The sequence below is a fragment of the Anopheles aquasalis genome, chromosome 3 (assembly GCF_943734665.1).
Source record: "Anopheles aquasalis chromosome 3, idAnoAquaMG_Q_19, whole genome shotgun sequence".
Taxonomy (NCBI): domain Eukaryota; kingdom Metazoa; phylum Arthropoda; class Insecta; order Diptera; family Culicidae; genus Anopheles; species Anopheles aquasalis.
The window spans coordinates 52,081,049-52,100,005 of record NC_064878.1 but is presented as its reverse complement, the minus strand read 5'-3'; the positions used below and the strand labels follow the sequence as shown (position 1 = coordinate 52,100,005).

General features: G+C 50.3%; 1 protein-coding gene across 12 annotated transcripts in view; it reads left to right on the top strand.

Moving 5' to 3' along the window:
• LOC126579179 (alpha-protein kinase 1) overlaps positions 1-18,957 on the top strand; it is a 46,076-nt gene that overhangs the window by 8,582 nt on the left and 18,537 nt on the right. For all 12 annotated transcript variants that reach the window (XR_007608425.1, XM_050242539.1, XM_050242540.1 and 9 more), the window contains one exon: positions 1,599-2,560. Coding sequence is in view for 11 of the 12 variants with exons in the window: in XM_050242539.1 (XP_050098496.1) it covers positions 2,471-2,560 (90 nt within the window). In the remaining variant the exon portion in view is untranslated. The remainder of the gene's footprint in view (positions 1-1,598; positions 2,561-18,957) is intronic.

The window sequence follows — 18,957 nt, the reverse complement described above, 5'->3', positions numbered from 1 at the left end:
CTTCGATTTTCATCCTCGTGCACGCTCACCATTTGTCTGTGAAATCGTTTGTCGTGGCTTTGTGACTCCCTCCTAAGCTACGCGCTCTCAAGGAAGGCGAATTCTCAACGAGGAGTCATTGAAGGGGACGGCGTGCGTCGTGCGGGCAGAGTTCCATAATTTAAAGAGAAGCATGTCCATCCCGGAAGACGATTGTCGTTGCATTCATTAGGGAGAAAAGAGGCCAAACACCAGTAGCTGCAACAGCAGCAGCAGCAGCTGGCACTCTGTTGAGCGACAGATGGATCTTGCGACGCGAGATGTTTATGCCCTGTCTGCATCTTAAGTTATTTGAATTTGAAATCAAGCACAGGCAGATCTTGGTTAAGTAATTGAGTTCTATTCGTATGAATTTAAAGTTTTCTTGATCCAAATCATTTCATGCCATTGTTAGCGGGGACATCATAAATCCTGTAGACACGTTTTTTAATGTGTGAAACTGAATTTTCAATCCAATTTCAATCTCACACTGGACACGAATGCCTATCCACGGGTAGGATCAATCGAAACACTCAACGCTTAAGTATGGGACAAAATTAGCGGGATTTTAAAAATAGTTCCAGAATGCACGCGTCCATTCTGTCGAGAGTCACCGCCGATTGGAGAAAGATGTCAAAATCTCAGGGGAACAGGCGGTTGTTAAAAGGTCCGTTCTTTTTCCATCCAGAAGGGGGACCAGTCGCTTGTCCCAAAATAAGCCAAAACCGTCCGAAAATGGCGGACCTAGAGAGGAGGACCTCCGTTTTGTAGTGGAATCACCATCATCCTGAATACACAACATTCCCTTCGAAGAAGCCGAAGACTAGAAGGGGTCACAACGGGCATAGACGTGGCTAGATATACCTGATCGAACGCGTTACGGCGGTGTCCCGCGATGATTGTCAGCTAACTAATCACTTCGTTTGTTTGTCTTTTCGTTGCAGACACTCACCAGGAGGCCGCACGAGTTTCGGCAGCCGAAATTCCGGTGCTAATCCCAGTGACATGGATAGCCTGTCCGCTCTTCAATCCTACTGCTGCTTGTCAGACGGGGCTGACAGTCGCCTATTATCGCCCCACCGGTCGCGCCCAGTGCTCCGGCCATACGCCACAGCATGAAAGACCGCAATGGAGCGCTCGCTGCCCGCTAGTAGCTATAGTGTCGTGCGCTTGTAGGTGGATGCAAGCTAGTTGCAACACCCGGACAGAGCCCCACCCCGCGTGACTGCTCCGAATTCCTGCGAAGCAACGATTAAGGCGAAACATTCCTTCGACATCCACCACCGAGGCCACCACCGTACGCATTCATTGGCTGCAGTAACCTTCCACTGTGAAACCCAATCGACCGATCGATCGTTTTGTAATTGCGCGAGCACAGAACCAAGCGAACCGTTTACGAGGAATTGATGTGTGAATCATTGGCGTGTGCATCTCGTCGTCGTCGTCGTCGTCGTGGTGGAGTCGAGCACACCAAGGGGGGCCTTCTGTGTCCGGTGGTGTGCTTGTCACTTCATGGACTCTGTTGCTCTCACGGGCAAACGATTTCTAATGTGTTTCTCTCCGATTGCTTCCACTTTTAGGCCGTCCAGTTCAAGAGTGATCACTAGAGTGTGTGCGCGAAACGGACGATTTACCAGAGAAGTGTCCCAGAGTGATTAGACGCTCGCCAAGCGTGCGGCTCCCGTACGGCGGGATAAAGGGGATAAAGGGGAAGCATCGACCGCGCGACCAACATATCACCACCATTCCTTCTCTCTTATCGTGGCGCCTCATTTATTGCCTTTCTCCCTTTGATCGACGCGCACTGCGCGGGAAGGGAAATTGGATTAGGAAGTGCCACCCGCGGATGATGATGATTATGATGCCCGGTAGCCGTCACCGTCACCTTCGCACGACGAAGAGGAACGCGTGCTGAGCGTGCTTTGCGAGACGTGGCTGGCTGGCTGGCTACCGATGGGCCGTTCTTTCCGGTGGTGGTGGGCCTTCGGTGCGGGTGCGTAGAGTGCGTACACAGTAGTAACTCCAGGAAACGCCAAATTCCCCTTCACCCTACGTTCAACCTCCGCCTCCTGATACCGCGGGAAGTCGGGGAAAAATCGATTCTCGCTACCGGTGCGACGAAAAAAGTGTGGAAAGTAGCCAATCGTAAGGGTCGCGTAAGGGAGGTTTGTGATCGAAATCGGAGTCACTTCGCCTCCCCCACGAGTCGTGAAGGTGTGAAGCGTAGCGCCGCCGGTTCGTACATTCGAATGAGTGTATCTGTGGCGGGTATGCACGGTGTGCAGCAGATGTGTAGAAGAAGCGCACAGTGAAGTCAGGTGAAAATTCGAAAAAAAGGAAAAGCACCTTTCATAGTGCGTGTTTGTGAAAGAGAGAAAGAAAAGGAAAAGTGTGAGTGAGAAGCTATAACGTGTGGCGGACGAAGCAGCTAACGCACCATCATCGTCTCATCATGGACATCGGAATGGATCGCGGTGGACCGGTGGATGCCGGTGTGGCCACCATCGGCACCCTTTTCCAGCACATCGTCAACGATATGAAGGTGAGTTTTAAGGCGCACCCTTTTTACCCCCTTTAGCCCATTTTAGCAACGTTTGTTGAACCTTCGGCCCAAAAAGAAGGAGGTCCCTTTTGCTTCATCTGTTTTGGGAATTCAGATCGCGCGCGCACATCATCCCGAGGTCATGTCGACCTTCCTTGCAAACCTTTCTCCTCACTTCTCCACCCGCCGGGATCACGTACCTAAACCGGCTAGTTTGCCGTGTTTTGAATGTAGTTTATGTCGTTTCATTTTCCTTTTTCGCGCAACCGAAGATTCAGGCTGTAGAGCGATGTACACGAGCTTCTTGGCCTCCTCTGGTGCTACGCTACGGTGGTACGTGCCAGGTTAACGCGCTGCCATCCACTATCCTTTCTAACGGCACTAAGGGGGGCTGGTTGTGTGCTCACGTATTTCATCCCTTTTTTTTTTTTGGGTGCGTGTTTATGTTCCCGTTCCTCCAGGGCAAAAGGGCTGGAGTCGCTCTCTTTGCTCTCTCGCCCTTCCTTTTTCTTCGTCTCATATGCTGCGCGCTCCCTGTGCGCGTATCATCGGGATCGTGCCAGCACTTCCGGTCGCTGGAGGAAATGAGATAAAAGTAATTTTTATTTTTAATCTCCGCCCAAGATGGCAACGGCACGATCTGTCGTCGTCGTCGTCAGTGCCGTTGCCGGTCTGTCATAAATTGTGACCGCGCTCAACGCCCTAGCACGTCGCGTGCAGTGCGTTCTCGTTCTGGTTCCATTCCGATTTCCATTTCCTTTTTTCCACGAATGCGCAGTTCGCGTCACACTTCCTGCGGTGGTGCAGCATACGGTTCGGTTGGTTGGCCACGGCCGATGTGTGTGCCCGAGGCGCCGCTGACCTGCATTCGCAGAACGGGCAGCCTGGTTGGGGCGGCAGATTTATGTGTTGAAATGGGAGGCTTCTCGTGAGGGTGCTTTTCTAATGCTGGCTTGTTATCGCACTCAAATTAAGCTGATAATATCCCCACCAGTTCCTTTTGGAGTTTTATCGAAATCGAAAAGACAGAATTCGCTCCCATTCGCCCTCACTGAAATGCATTTCCGTGTTACAATGCCGAGCTGGTGAGGCAAAACTCAACATCCTCTCTGCAGCAGCTGGGATGGAGATGGTGTTTGGCAACAGCTGCATCGCTCTCAAGAGGTTTTAAAAGTTTGTGTGGTACAAGGGAAGAAGCAAAGAAAGATTATACTAAAGAGAGACAGCCAAACCGATAGAAGCGCAACAGACAAGGGCAAAACGATGTCAAAATCGTAAAAATGCACCAAACGGCCACAGCAGCAGCAAATACACGTCACATGCTGTGTTGTGTCGGCGAGCATAAGAAGGAAGTGGGTCATCGACTGTTCAAAGAGCCATAGCTTGTTGTCGTGGCCATCGTTGTGTTCTGTTGTGAGTCCCGAAAAATATGATTTATACGCCTGGAGCGCAACACATTTTTGTCACGCCTTTTAGTGTCCGGGATCATTGAAGCGCGCCGCGCGTATGTTGACTTCCGAAAGGCGCCGGTTTATTGCGAGAAAAGCAATAACACGATCACAAAAGCGATGGCGATGGCGTATCAATTCCTAACAGCTCCATTCCTTCGTTTTGACACACGCAATTGCTGCACGCGACATTCGAAAAGCGGTGTGGAGTTTTGGGGGGACGTTTCGAGATCAATCAATCAATCAATGGCGCCCATCGGCATCATTTTCATTGCCGTTATGCCGTTACAAAGCGGGGTATTGCCACTGAATTGGTACAGTAACACGCTGCCCTGCGGCTCTCTCTCTCCCGGGCGAGACCTTCAATATCGCGATCGCGATCAATCATTCCGCTGGATCTGGTTACAGCATCGACGATGGCGACACAATTTTGGGATTAACTTTTCGCTCAATGGTTTCGGTTCGGTTGAGTGCTGCGGACGCGCGGAGAGAGCCATTGGCTCGTAGCATAATGCTCTTGTTCGCAGCGGCTCTATGCTGCTTGGTTTGAGGGAATTATTTTTAAAAATCATCCTCGTAGGAGGAGGCAGGCATGAAAGACGGGACGACGGCGCTGCTGCTTGCCGTTGCTGGCCCAGGAAATGAGTTCGCTTGTTGAGTTCGCTCCCAACTCCACCTCCACTTCGTCATCCTGCTTCTCTCCTTTGATGAGAGTCCGACACGAAAAGGAGGCAAGGTAATTGTTATTTTTAACACCTTCACCCCTCGTGTAAACCACTTCTCCATCCCCTTCTTGCGAGGGGAAGGCATTAATTGAATTGCCTGGCCGCTGAGCTTAGGATGAAGATTGAGAAGAAGCTGCTTTCGATGATGATGATGCCTTGTTCATGCGTCAAAGTGGGGTGGCGGTTGGTTTAGCAGGAAGTAGTTGTTGTCGGTAAGTTCGTCAGAAGTTCCAGCGATGGTCCAGCGAGAGGCCGTGCTAGAGTGAAAGGAAACAGCAGCTCCAGATGACCCTCAACTGATGAGCCGCGTTTGGGATTAACATTCCACCTTTGCTATAGTAAGACAAACAATTTAAATGTTTTTCCTATAAAACTGGCTGATTCTTGAACTGGAATGTGATTCTAATTATAATCCAGATCGTACATCATCAGCAGGAGAACTAGGCCCTGAGTTGATGCATCTAATTGCATAATGAGTCAAGTCCTGTCCGTTGTACAAGCCACGTCATGCCACATGCAGTCAGCTGCTGCCTTGTGCACCACACCAGACCCGATCCAGAATGTACCGTAATCGGCTGACGCGCGGGATCATCGCCTCTTGACGGCCAATTTCTGTGGAGCAAAATCTTCTACCCCTCAGAAGGATGTTAATGGAGAAGGAGGGGTGCTGGTGAGGTTAGTAAACTTGTTTCCAACGCCACGTTCTTATTATGCACCAACAAACACACGGCTCTCCTCTCGGCTCGTTGTTGATGGTGGCCTCCGATTTCCGGTTTCGTAATAGCTGGATGATTCGAGTGCATATCGATCGTCGTCGTCGGAGGCGTTGGTTGCTCGTATCTTGGAGGCGTGTAAAAGAAGAGCAAGAAGAAGTGTAACACACTGTTGGAGAAGGAGTCTCGTCTCACTGGTCGCTGGGTATGAATGAACCAAAGAAAAAAGGCAAACTGTTGCGCCTCAAGAAACTGCAGCACCAGCAACTCTAACGGTGCACCGATTATATGCAGCGAAAGAGGAGAGTGGGGAGACGGAGGAGAATGCACCGGAGCGCAGAGCACTTTGGCAAAACCGCAGCAGCCGCGTAGCAGTCATTCAACCGACTGGCTGCCTGCCTTGGCACACGATGGAAGATGAGAAACAGACCACGGACACAGACAGGCGCTCGAGTGTCTTGCGTCTCTTGCACCGTCGAGATATGCATCGTTGCATCGCTACAACCGCGCGTGGTAGCATGTGCGAGGCGATGCTCTGGTGTCTGGTGTGTTATGCTTTTCTGCTTCAATGTTGTCCGTCCGTCCGTATGGTGGTTGTTCTGCTGCTGCGAAGTGATTCTTTTCGAACTCTCGAACGGAGTTTTGCGCAGTTGATGGTCGTGTGGCACCAGGTGAAAAGAGAGTTTGATTTGTAGGTGATGCAGCTCGCCAGACAGCCATCCAGCGTATGTTGAATGATTGATGATGATAATGATTTGGAGGAACATTTAGTGGAAAAGCGAACTCTCGTGGCACAGAGACTTCCGGTGCAGCGGAAAGAGTTTTCTTTTCCTAATACGAGTGTTACTGCGTCAAGGGGTGTTTGGTGGCCATCATTTATGGTTGAAAATTTAGGAAATTAAGCAAATTGAATTTATAATATTGGTCTCGAATCACAACGCAGCCCTTCACCAAATTCCACGATTGCACACTTCCGTCTTCATCTAGCGTAAGGCGTAACACTCGTAACGCTCCTTCTCTGGTGCTGGCACGCCATCGGAAATGGATTTGTTCGATCTATTCGATCGCCTTCCTCCCACCCTCAACAACAACAACAACAACGCTAATTCTCTGTAATGATCCCGCGGCCGGCCACGGATCGAAACCGAAATTGCACTCTCATCATCAACGGCGCCCCGCATCATCGGCATCGGTCCGGCGTGAAGGTGGTTTCTCGTTGCATAACTCGCTCGCTCGCTCGCTCGCTGTTTTGGATCCGGATCACGCGGAGATGCTTCTTCGGTGCGCAATGAAACGGAAAGCGGTGAGCGAAGGGAGGAGGACCGGAAAATGGAAAACAATCTGTGGCCGAAAAAAAACCCCTCGCGCAGGGATAATGCGTGGCATATGCAAACGCATCGTGATGTGGCGGAACGTCGTGTTGTGACTCTCCGCATTTCGATCTGGCGATGCCGAGGAATGTATGCATGCTCCTTGCTTCGTCGTTCGATGGCCCAGATTCAGTGCTTTTCCGGATTTTCCTGGGCAACGTAACACTGGCAGGCTTTCGTACGTCTGTTGCCTGTTTGTTTTTCGGTGAAAATTAATCCCTCGGAATGCGTGTTCCGTCCGTCCGTCCGTGTGTTACGGATTCACGGCGTTTCATTTGCGTCATCCAAAGAAGGGGCGGTTGCAGAGAAGAGAGAACGACTGATTGGCATTGCCACGTGATGCTCTCTACCATCTGTCCCAGTGGAGCTTATCGCCGTGTTGTTGACGGTTTTTGCCGGAACTCTACTCCAGTTTCGTTGCGATTCGTTTTTTTCCACTCTTCTCCCTAATTGCTCTTATCAGGGAACTGCATGCACCAAGCGGCAAAGTAAAGATGATACCCTCATTTGAATTATGGTCGTTGTTTAAAATGGAACAGAAAAGGCGCAGATCTCCCTGTATGTATTTGATTAAGAGTAATGAACCTCTTGTGTGCTGAACAATTCGTAAGAAATCAGTGGAAAAAGATATGAGATTAAAAGATGAGTTTTCAACACAAGTTTTAATAAACGTTTTCAATCTGCAGTCAACTACAGACTACAGCGAAGAAAATGAAAAGATTTCATATGAATTTTGTGAACCAAAAATGAAGAACCTCACCTTCACGTTGCGCCACCACCCTGTACTATAAACATGCGATAGCGCATGAGGCCTGAGTGGATGATAATCAAACTACCGACAAGCTGTGTGTCACTATATGCACTGTGGCTCTCCGTTATCAGTGCTGTAGCGCAAACTGATTAGAAACTTTAGTTTACTCCCTCAGGAACTCGGTTACTGTTTGAATTTCCAGTCACCACTTCCGTTTGCAAACTTCTGGCGACCTCTTTCGATGATTCATGGGATCTCTTAAACCGTTTCGTGACTGTTGCTAATTCAAAGATAATATCTTAAACTAGCTGTGGAGTGAGTGTTCATCTTTTCTGTATTTGGTTCGAGACTAAGCCGGATTTCGAGACTTTGAGAAACTGGCAGAAGCTCGGTCCATGGTGGACAAATGGAAAGGAGAAATCCATTTATGTCACGATCTTTTAAGCTTCATCGAAACCACCAAAACTGTCTCTGTGTGTGCGGGTGATGGGAACCATTTAATGCTTTAAAATGTTTGCTCCAAATTACTCCCAAGCACGATGACACCACACCGAGAGGTTTAAAGTCGAGGGCGGTAAAAAAAAACAATAAAACTTGTCTCGATGTCAGATGATATTATGATGAACTGGACCTCGGCTGGAGCTAGCCAGTAAACGGAGTCCCTTTAAAAACAGAAAACCAACCGCTGACAGAGGTGTCTGAGGTTTGGGTGTCCCACCCAAAAGATCATCATCATTCACTCTCGCCCCATGTCTAAGATGGTGGCAGAAGGGTGGTGCACACCGACACGCGACAACTGACCGTCCGTCCGGTACGGAAGATTGGCGGTTTTCGCGGCAGATGACTTGCTGATCTTGTGGCCGGCCAAGCTGCCACTTGTCGGCGCCGGTGCGGTTGACACTAATCGGATTTTATGTTCAACACAAATCTTCCGCCAGCCATCGTGTGGGAGCGGAGAGGCGCTTGGCGAGATATAATCGTGGTCGCGCAGTGTGGACCCCGCCGCGCTTTTTGACGCTTTGAAGTGGCAGCATCTTTTACCGTTCCGAATCCTGGGTGGGATTGTCTGAGTGTGGAGCGGATGATTCAATATTCTTAAATTACGCACTACTCCTCATTCGAGTGCCACACAAAATGTGGATCAATTTCGAGTTCAGCTGCGGATTTGAAGTGTGGCAAATGATTTATAAGATCAGTATTCGAGGAATCATTAAAGATGCGTCATGATGTTCTCTCTAGCACGCATAGAGACTCTTGTTTTGCATTTAAATCCATCCCCAATACCGGTGCCAAAAATAAGAAAATTAAATTTATGAACTCTCAATAGAGAGCGTCAAGTGGCGCCAAATTGATTGCGCCCTGCGAGCAGAGACGGAAAACGGAGAAGAGTCAGAGCTGCGTGAAAGCTTCGAAACACCCAAGCGTTGGCGGGGGGAGTCGCCGACCGGAAGATGTCGTCAAGACCTCCTCCTCGCTGGTTCGATTGACAAAATGTATTTACAATCCGCCGTGGGGTTTGTGTGTTCCGCTTCACTGTGCTCCGTTCGATTGTTACAAATTCGTGCCGGCGGAGTGTTGTCGCAACCGAAAAGAAGCCTTTCCATATCGTGGTGGTGGTGGTGGTGGGTGTCAACATAATAATCCTGGGTGCGGCGCCGTCCCTAGACCTTCTCGTCGTCGTCGATTACTTGCACGAACTGTCTCGAGATCTCTCTCGCACTGGTGCGTGAGTGGGTTGTTTCGGTGTTTGCTGCAATCGTCCGTGCACCCCACCGCATCCCCTCCCTGGCCACACTGATTTCACGGATTCACGTAACACTTCCGACCACGCGCGAGCGCGCCGCAACGCACGCCTAGATGTCGTGTAGCGAGACACGATCCACGCACCTCTGGTGGCGGCGGCGGCGGGTCCATGATGCGGTACGGCGCAAGGTGAAGAAGAAGAGAGGAAGAGCATAACACTGGGGTCTTTTCGGGGGTGGTCAGGAGGCGCGAAATCCAAAGTGGCCGGCTCATATATGGTCAGCAGAAGTAGCAGCAGCAAGAAGTCGATCAAGACACTGAACTGAAGGAGTTCCTCATAAGCTGCTGACCTTCGAGCAGTTTGTCTTGGTATTTGTTATGTGCTCTGTTGGTCCGTGGCGATCAATTCGCACGTCGAGATCGCCTCCTTTACCGATCTGATCTCAATCGACTTCCCCAAGCAAAGATACCTTACTAATTTATGATCCTTTCCTGCTGCTCTCACAGTTTCGCTTCAAGAGACTTATCAACCGCTGGTTCCATAGAACTGGCCTTTCGATTTCAAACTGACCACCGCACGATGCGTGAGTGTTTGTGGCGCGTAGGCGTATGATAACTAAATTGTGTCCTCCAGCATAAACATTGAGTGGCGGCGGGCGCGCAGGTGTTGGCGTTGGCGGAATGGAGGAATGCCCACGCACTCGACGACGGCCTCCGCGTTCGCATTCAGCTCTCGGCTCAGCTCGGCCCAGCGGAATTGCTAAATTGTCGCTCGAACATAAAAAAGAAAGACAGCATTCAGCCAGCTTTTGGTCGCTTGCTTGGCAGGAGGCAGATCGTGATGACTTCAATTTAAGGAACAACTCGAAATATGCAAATCCGCGCACAATCACCGGTTCGGTTTGTTGATGGTGTGAACGTCATCAGTGCCGGAGAATCAGCAGCAACACCAACAGCAGCCAGCACTCAGTTGCTTAACTCTGCGCAGTGACAATCACTGACTGGCTGCTGCTGCTGCTGCTAGCGGCCGAATGTTTGTGCGCGGGTGTAAAGTAATGGTTCTTTGGCTTCGTCTTCCGGTCTTTCGCCTTCATCTACCATCAGCACCAGCCAGCCAGCAAGCGAGCCACCATATACGCACTTCTTATACCATAATTATAGCGCTTCCCGTGCGCTCACTCGATCGAACACACCCCATCCACACCACCTACAGGAAGGCGACGCTGGTTGGTTGCCTGGTTGGTGCGCACGTTTGTAGTTAACTCAATACCGGTTCATGACGCGAGCGCGAACCAGACGCGGAGATCCAGGCAACGCAACGACACCCGGAGACCCGGAGCCGGAGCCGGAGACCCGGAGCAGCAGCAGCACCACGATCCGCACTCGCAACACTCGCTGCTCTTCTGCTCTGGGGGCGCTGGAGCAGTAATGCAATGAGAGTGATTGAATTATTCATCGAAAGATATGGTGCGCCGCCTCTCCACCTCTCATTCCCCTTCCACCTGTTTCTGGGGCCTCCTGATTTATATACCTCGCGCGAGGTGCCCACCACGGCAACAAGTTCTTGGAGAGAGGGCGTTCCGTTCGTTCGTTCGTTCGTTCGGATTGAGTAAAAGAAGTCTTGGATAATTTAGTGCTGCTGCTGTGCTCTGGAGCCGAGGGGGGAGTATAACGTTTGGGGCATTAGGTTTTTGGGCTGACGAGGGGGGGATTTCGGTTCGATTCGTATTTACGGGATGGAGTCTCTCTCTGATGGTCTTATTGTCGTCCAATAAAAATGTCTTTTTCGGGTGATTCGATTGACTTCTCACTGGATAATGATGTCAGTGAGTTTTCGGAGGTCGTATTCGATGCTCCAACAAGGTTCGCTATCTACAGAAGAAGCTTACGCAATGCGACAATAAGCAGTCGGATGCCGAAATCGACGCGAAACTCCTAATGACCTCCGAGCGAAATGCTAATTACTTGGACACACCCGCCGGTCGCCAGGGTGAGGGGAATGCTTTAATGTTAATTTATCTGAAATGTCGCCATCTGGATCATTCCTATCGGTTCGTCTCGCTAGATCTGGAGAACGACAGAAAAACAAAATGGCTGATTCTCTCTTCAATTGTTAAAATGCTGTACAGCCGCCCAAGTTACGAACTCTCCCATGGCCGAATGGGCTCAAATGGTTTTTTTATTTAATTATGTTTATTATTACTTCATCCTCTTCAGAGGTCCGGTTTGTTTTTCTCTCGCTTTTTTGTTTTTTGTTGGTTCCTCTACTCTGCCTGCCGGGCGATTCTAAAGTTCTGGCTCGCTGGTAGGCACACTCTGGCAGGAAATAATTAATTTCCGCGCCCCCCCGTTCCTCGGGAGTTGGATGCTCGAGTTCTGATCTTTCCGATCTGCAGCATCTCTTTCTCTCAACTGATCGGTGCCTCCGGGGTGGCTACTGGCTGCTCCAGTGTTTGAAACAGAACAGAAAAAAAACCATTCGAATGCAGACCACGATGGCGTGCCGATGGTTATCGCATGGCGAATGGTCTGTGTTCGTGTTCGTACTGCTGCTGAACTCTGTCGAGCCTGCGGCCATTTTTTCCAAGTCCACAAGAGCTCACGAATCCAAACCGAAGTGGCCAGCTAGTGGTGGTTCCGCTAGTCTTTGGGCGCCCGCTGGCCACGGTCTCCACCCTAATTGGAACACACAGAGCAGAGCATAAACGGGTTACCACCACCGGGAGCCAACACACCGGATGTTGGCGAGAGGCGAGATGACGGGAGAGGGAATCGAGTGGGAGAAAGTCGTCCTACCGGCCGCCAGCTGGTGTGCTCGTCGTCGCTGATGCCCCTGACCTTTCGGGGACTGGCCGACAAATCAAATCCCAACGAACCGCGAGCGAGGCGCGCGCAGTCACGGGAAATGACAGTTGGCCTCCTTTCTTTCGGGCGGGCTCATTCCGCTCGCTCTGTCGGGCGCGCTTGGACTTGCGTTCTGTGGTTGTTTTTAATTTCTACCAAACCGGAGAGACCAACGGAGCAGACCACCGAGGGTGTCCCCGGGTCCCCGGTTGGGACCGGAAAATGTAATAAAAATCTCCCAAACAGCACCAAACTCCAATTGACTTCCGTGACCACCGGGCACGCGGGCGGCGACAGAGCATAAAGCATGGGAATTAGCGAGCTCCGGAGGTCCGGCTCTTGTGGATGGCCCAGTGACTCCAATTTGTCGGACGTAAAAGTTGTGCCCTTTTGCTTTCTAATGTGCGCCGGGGCCTTCCTTAATTATCGCGAATACCTCATCGGTCCATCCAGCAATTCAGAGTTCTTGTGGAGCACATTCCGAGTTCCCTGTCAATTTCCAGTGGTATGAAGGCCACAAATGGTGCATTAGACGCCACTTATCTTTATACGATCATCATAGCGTGGCGGCAGAAATTGAACTTAATGTTCAACCGCGTCGCCACGATGGACGGTCTTTCGTGGTTGCGCGCTGTCCCCTTGTGTAGCTGCCAATTTATCACAATTCGTGGCGAATCCGTGGCGTGGCGAACACGGAAGAGCGCAATGGTGCGATCAGAGCACATCTTTGCTGCTACTGATGTCCCCAATCTGGGCGGTGGTCTAGCAATGGCCTGTGTTACGTAACGTTGCTCATCTCAAACCGCACACACAACAGCGCTCGTCGCGCTTTAGAATTATGCAAAACAGAATGCGAGCGAATGCGAGTACTCGGTGGCGATGCCCCTTGGTGTGGCCAAGTGTCGCCAATCTAGCCAACTGGCCCGTCAACATACATATTCAATTGCATAATTACTCGCATTTGGTGCGCTCGGTCGTTCGCTCGCTCAATTGCTCATGTGCGACGTGTGAAGCACACGCCGCACGCACGCACGTCTCTTTCTCTCCGGTTCCGGTTTCCGGTTTGACCAGGCCCCAGACCAGCTGCTTATCCGCTGGTGTGCATCGCATTCTAATTTCTTGTTTGGATAAAGATAAGGTTCTGCTTGCCCGTTTCCGAGGATTTACGGACACGGGATTTAATGTCTGAAAAAGCGTTTATTTTATGCATGAAGTTCGCTCCTTTTTTTTTAAGTTCCAAATCCCACACAACACAGTCCTAGTCTCTCATTAGCCCCTCTCTGGTCTTATCTCATACATCGACCAGTAGCACCGAGTAGGCCATAGGCCTCGTAGTGACGTTGCGTGTGTCTGGGCTAGAGAACACACCGCGAGCATGGATTCTAATATCCGGTAGCCGGCCGGCCGGTAAGCTTAGGCGTGGTGTTGCCTGGCCGTGGTAAACATGCAAACATGCATGCTAAACCCCCAACCCTGATGATTACATTTACCTTCTAATGCACGCTCCTTCTGTCTATCGTTTGCCTAGCAAGCAATTTACACTGTTAATCCGGAGCTTTTCGGAGGCCAGACCGAGGATCCTGTCCCAGAAGGGGAGGCGAGACGAGCAGAAGGTTGTCTAGTCTGCAATTGAAGCGTTGAGCGTTCGCGTGAAGCGTCGCTTCATTTAGCTTCGCTTCGTCGCATAATTGTCGCCGCTGGCGTATCACCGCCAGAGCTCCCGTCTGTTCTGTTCTATTCTGTTCTGTTCTTGTCAGCGAGACCTACGTTCGGTGCATGGAAATGGTCCTAATAATTGGGGTTGGGATCCAGACCATCGACCACACGAACAGACTCTTAGCTGAAAATGGTGTCTTTGGGGTGTCTCTGAGGAGAGGTGTCTCGTCGGGGTGGCGGAGTGTTTGCTGCGCGTGGCCAGTGTTCTGATTTCATAGCACACTGGAGCTTATTAGCGAGAAGTGTTTGCTGAGTCCACACAGACCGCGGCAGAGGGAGTTCTCTCTGTCCTCTTGTCGTCGTCGTTTGGTGTAGACGTCGAACAGGTTTTTTTTATCAAATTATTTGCCACCACAACTGGTGGCGTTTACCTCTGTGTGCAAATAACTGGCCACAGAGCGATTGTATGTTTCGTTTCGGTTGGTTAAAGTTTGTTCTTCTCCTTCTCCCTTTTCGCAACTTGAGAATTCCATCTATTTTTTAAGTAAATGCAAACCAATACGCGTGTTCAAGTGTTGACATGTGTTTTAATTTTAAGCTGTATCTTACGCTTCACGGCTGGTGGCCGTCTATCGATTGTAGTGTTGTCCCTCGCTTGTTGACCGAAAATTCAGCAAAGCAAACACTACTCGCCGGATGAATCACATTATTGACTCATCGCGTCTGCCAACAGAGAGCAGTAATCGGCTCGTAACTCGTTTGATCGTAATGATCTTCACCTTCGGAAGGCGCAGACCGAACCACTGACCGCGCTCATGCTCACGGACTTTGATTCAGGCGAATGAGTCCAAGTCTCTTGGGAACCAGAAGGAAGAGGGTAACTTCGAAAGAAAATAAATCCTGGCACAGCTACAGAGAGAGAGAGAGAAAGAGGTAGAGGAAAGTGGCCACAAGTTCTGCAAACCATCACAACACCGCACCAGAGCGCGCACACCCTCGCAAGAGCTAATTAACACATTCTAATGCGATTAAATCGGATACTCGCACGCACGCACGGCCGATCCGAGACCAATACGGTGCGCACCGGCGGTTGAGAGGGGTGATTGGCTCATCAATTAATTCACGTCAAGTGCCTCTTCTCGCGCATTTATTTTAACTTCCTTTCGGGCCTAACCTAGATGAGTCACGAGGTGACGCCTCGGCGCCGTTCAATTCGTGCGCCTTTTCGATAAATTGATCTCGATGATCAGCGAGATAAGGTACATGCGGTGTCTCTCCTTTGCTTAAGAACATTTTAGGTAACAAGAAGAAGTTTTTTTGTTTGATTTGTAAAGACAAGAGGATTATGACTCGCTTCGTCAATTGAAGTGTACAGATTTTGATGAAGATCTAGTCCAAATATATGTAGCTAGTGAGATATTTAGCAGTTGAAACATTATTTCATCTCATTATTCACCTTTTATCTCGATTATTGATTATTTTTCTATCGAATCTATTCCTCTTCTCGATACACCTTGCATCACTCTCATAGGAAGACGTCTTGTGCGTATCCCTCACGAAATCTCACTCGGGTTGTGATTGTAACACCAATATTGACCATCTAGAAACCGCAGCGATACACGCTGCCAATTTACTTATCATCCTTCTGCGAACACAAACTCTTCTCCCGTTGACTCCCGTTGGTGGTGTGCAATCTTTGGATCCCTCTCTCTCCCTCTCGCTGGCCATAAATGGGCCAAATGGACTCCCCCTCGGAAGCGGCACAGTGTAAACAATCACTTAGCCCCCCTGGGAGCAGTCAATGTGGTGCTGGTGCTCCTGCTGCTGTTGGTGGCGCCCCATCTCTCTCGGCCAATCCTTCACCCCGCCGTGTTGAGGCGTCAGAAATTAGCGCATACATAGAGTACGGTTGGCTGCAGCACTATGGCGGACGAGAAGGGTGCCCTCTTCGCTGATAGAGAGCAGCAGCAGAATGGCCCAATTCCCAGCATATTAAGGTTGAGCGGCCGCCTGTTCGTGTTTGTGGCCGCTGCTTGATAAGAAGGGCCCGGACTGATGGTCGTGGGCCGCCTTTTTGCCAGTCAACATTAACCTTGTTTCCTTATTGGTGCCTCGCTGCTTCGCCGAGAGCAGCGGCGGTGGCGGCGGCGGCGGCGGCGGCAGCGGCAGCGGGTGCCGCAAAAGGAACACCGAACCTGTTCCGGCCATTTCTGGCTAAAAGGTTGGCGATCGAAGAGAAGGTGCTTTGGTGGTTAGTTTTTCGGACCAAGAAGTTCCACGTCCGATAAGGGGTCCACCAATGAGGGTGCGAACACACCGTAGCAGCTGACAGGCGGAGAGATAGAGCGCCAAGGTTGTGTACGGGTGGCGTAACAGAACGCGCGGCCAACCGGAGCAGCAGCAGCAGCAGCAGCAGCAGCAGCAGCAGCAGATTCCAAACTTCCGACCGCAAATATTGACGCAATTTATCGGTTTCTTCACTAACTCCACCGTCGCCACTGCCACTACCTGACATACTATCTCTCCCTCTCTCTCTCTCTCTCTCTCTCTCTCTCTCTCTCTCTTTCTCTCTATCTCTCTGTGGTGTTTATGGTCGCCAACCATAGACCACATTGCTTCATTGCCCTGTACACGATGCTCCATTGGCGTGCGCGCGTGAAGTAGCCGACACCATCTCGCGATCGGTCGTTTCTTACGTCTTCCATCGTTTTTTTTCTCCTTTATTTATTTATTACTCCGATAGTAAAGTGAACCGTAGCGATGACGAAGCAAACAGAGCCACAAACTTGCACTTTGCACGCACGTGGACTTGACGAGACGAGATGATAAGAGGGGCGCCTCTTGCGCGCGCGAGATGTTTGGCGAGCGTGCTACTTGTACCCAGGGCCAAGCAAAGTGCATCTGTGCAACAGTTCGTGTATGTGGCCCGCGATGTGGGAAAGATGGGCGTGAGAATGATGTGTGGCTGATTGGGTGGCGATTGTGTTATGCAATTGGTTTCATCGCTGGAACAGGCGTCTCTCGGTGATGCTATCCGGATCAGGTGCCCGGGATGATTAATTGAAGCATCGTCGGTTGATTCTAATGGGAAAATGAAGGCCCGTGGAATGTTGGATTGTGTTTCCAAGTTGAGCAATGTAGTTTAACCTGGAGCGAAGATCAGTTTGTGAATAGTGAAAGGAACGGAGGAAGGTTTGGTGCCGTATATTCTACCTACTTTTGCCATTGGGTTGCATTAGGTTTATTGTTTTTTTTGCAAAACATAAAAAAACACGAGGAAACTTATGATTTTTAACCAAGCAATTCGTCAAGCGTTGGTAATATGTTAAGCTAATCGTATTAATTTACGGACAAAGTGTATTTCAGGTTGATTCCCAATGGATCTACCGTAGCGCGACACGGAAATTTGGCAAACAAACTGGTTCCTTTTTCATAGAGAGAGCATTCAACCCGGCCCCGGTCCAATTGAAACTTCCTACAAAAAAGCAACAAAATGCTTTCGAAAGTTTTGAAGTTCATGCCGGAACAGGCCCGAGCGGGAATTGTGCATATAATGTCCATTGTTGTTCCTCCCCCTCCCGCCAGACGACCCACTTTTTTGTTGGCGGTTTACAATCGGTGGGCAATAAATGGAAATTATCCGGACGAAAATTCAGACTTTCGCGGAGATGATTAACTCTTCTCTCCGCGGCGCTGCTTTTGTAGACTCTTTCGGATGCACGCCGGATCCGGGGATCCGGGGGATTTCGCTTGAAATGGAAATGTCATTTCCAACAACAACAACAACAACAACAACAGCATCTCGCCTCATTCCGTAAGGGCGTGCAGCGAGAGGCGCGGTTTTGAAAGTGACTTGTGAGTGAGGGACTTAAAACCAACAAAACTCTCACCACCTGGCTGGCCGCGGAAGAGTGTGTTATGGGGATCGAATTGCACCGCCACGTACACTGTATCTCCGTCCGTATTGGTTTGAGCATCGTTCACACATTCTATTTGAACATTGGCCATCGCGCCACCATCGTCGTTCCAATGGATGTAAAGGAAAAGCGCGCCGTTGTTGCCGGTTTTCTGTTTCACCGGAACGAGTGCAGTTTATTTTTCTTCCTGCTCTTCACCATTCTCCGTCTCTTGGCCAATGCGACGGTGGATTAGGATTCCATCTTGCGCCTCCACGATGATAAGCTTACCCTCAGCTCTTGTAGCACCGTAGGTAGAAAGGTGGTGGACCGTTTAAAGATTAAATAAAAAGATGCCAACATAAAGCAGCAGCATAACCGCACCGGGCGGGTACTCCACCGGAGTCACGTGTATGTGCGCGCGTCTGGGGTCGTGCGCGTTGTGCATCCTATTTTTTGTAGTACACGCGTCGTCGCCGGTACTAGACCCCGATGTGGTGTCAATGACACTACGGGCTTGGTCGCTTGGTATGTTTAAGCAGCTTTTTCTCCTTCTCTCTCTACCCTACCCACGCCGATTTTATGCTTTCCACGCCACGGTGGTGGTGGAGGAGGGGTTTGTTTGTTTATCAGACCGTCATAAAGCACGATACGATACGATACACGGTGGTATGCTATGCGTGGTGTCGAGGAACAGCCGTAACCGGGCATGAAAAGAGAGGAAATGGTTCCAAAACCGAAGAAGCGCGTTGTTGACGACCGAGTGCGACTGCGAGTGTCGGTGATCCTGCCACGATACTGCGTGCCACACCGCGCTGCAATGCAGTTGGAAAATGAGTGTCCAAGCTGCGCTCGCAAGGTGTTACAATGTGAAACACCATGATGATGATGATGATGATGTGCGAACACGCGGCGGTTGATTGTCAGATGAAAGTCAGATAAGAGTTCGCCTCCCTCGCCAACTGTTCATCGCTTTTCATTACCCCGATTTAGGTCGATCTGGAATGCGCAATCATTTAATGGCTGCTCACAGATCGACAGAAAGACAGAGGTTGCTTTCGATCGAAGTTATGCCGCCAGAGCACAACCGGGGGTGGTGTGCTTAGGTATTGTTGTGGCCATCGCCTCTCTCTCTTTCTCTTTCCAGCGATCAGCAATCTGCAATGATTAGAGCGTCGTTGGTGCGCGCTCGTTGGTCGATTCTATTCCGTCGTTCCGTTTGGCGCGCTGGCATAACCATTTCTCACCGAT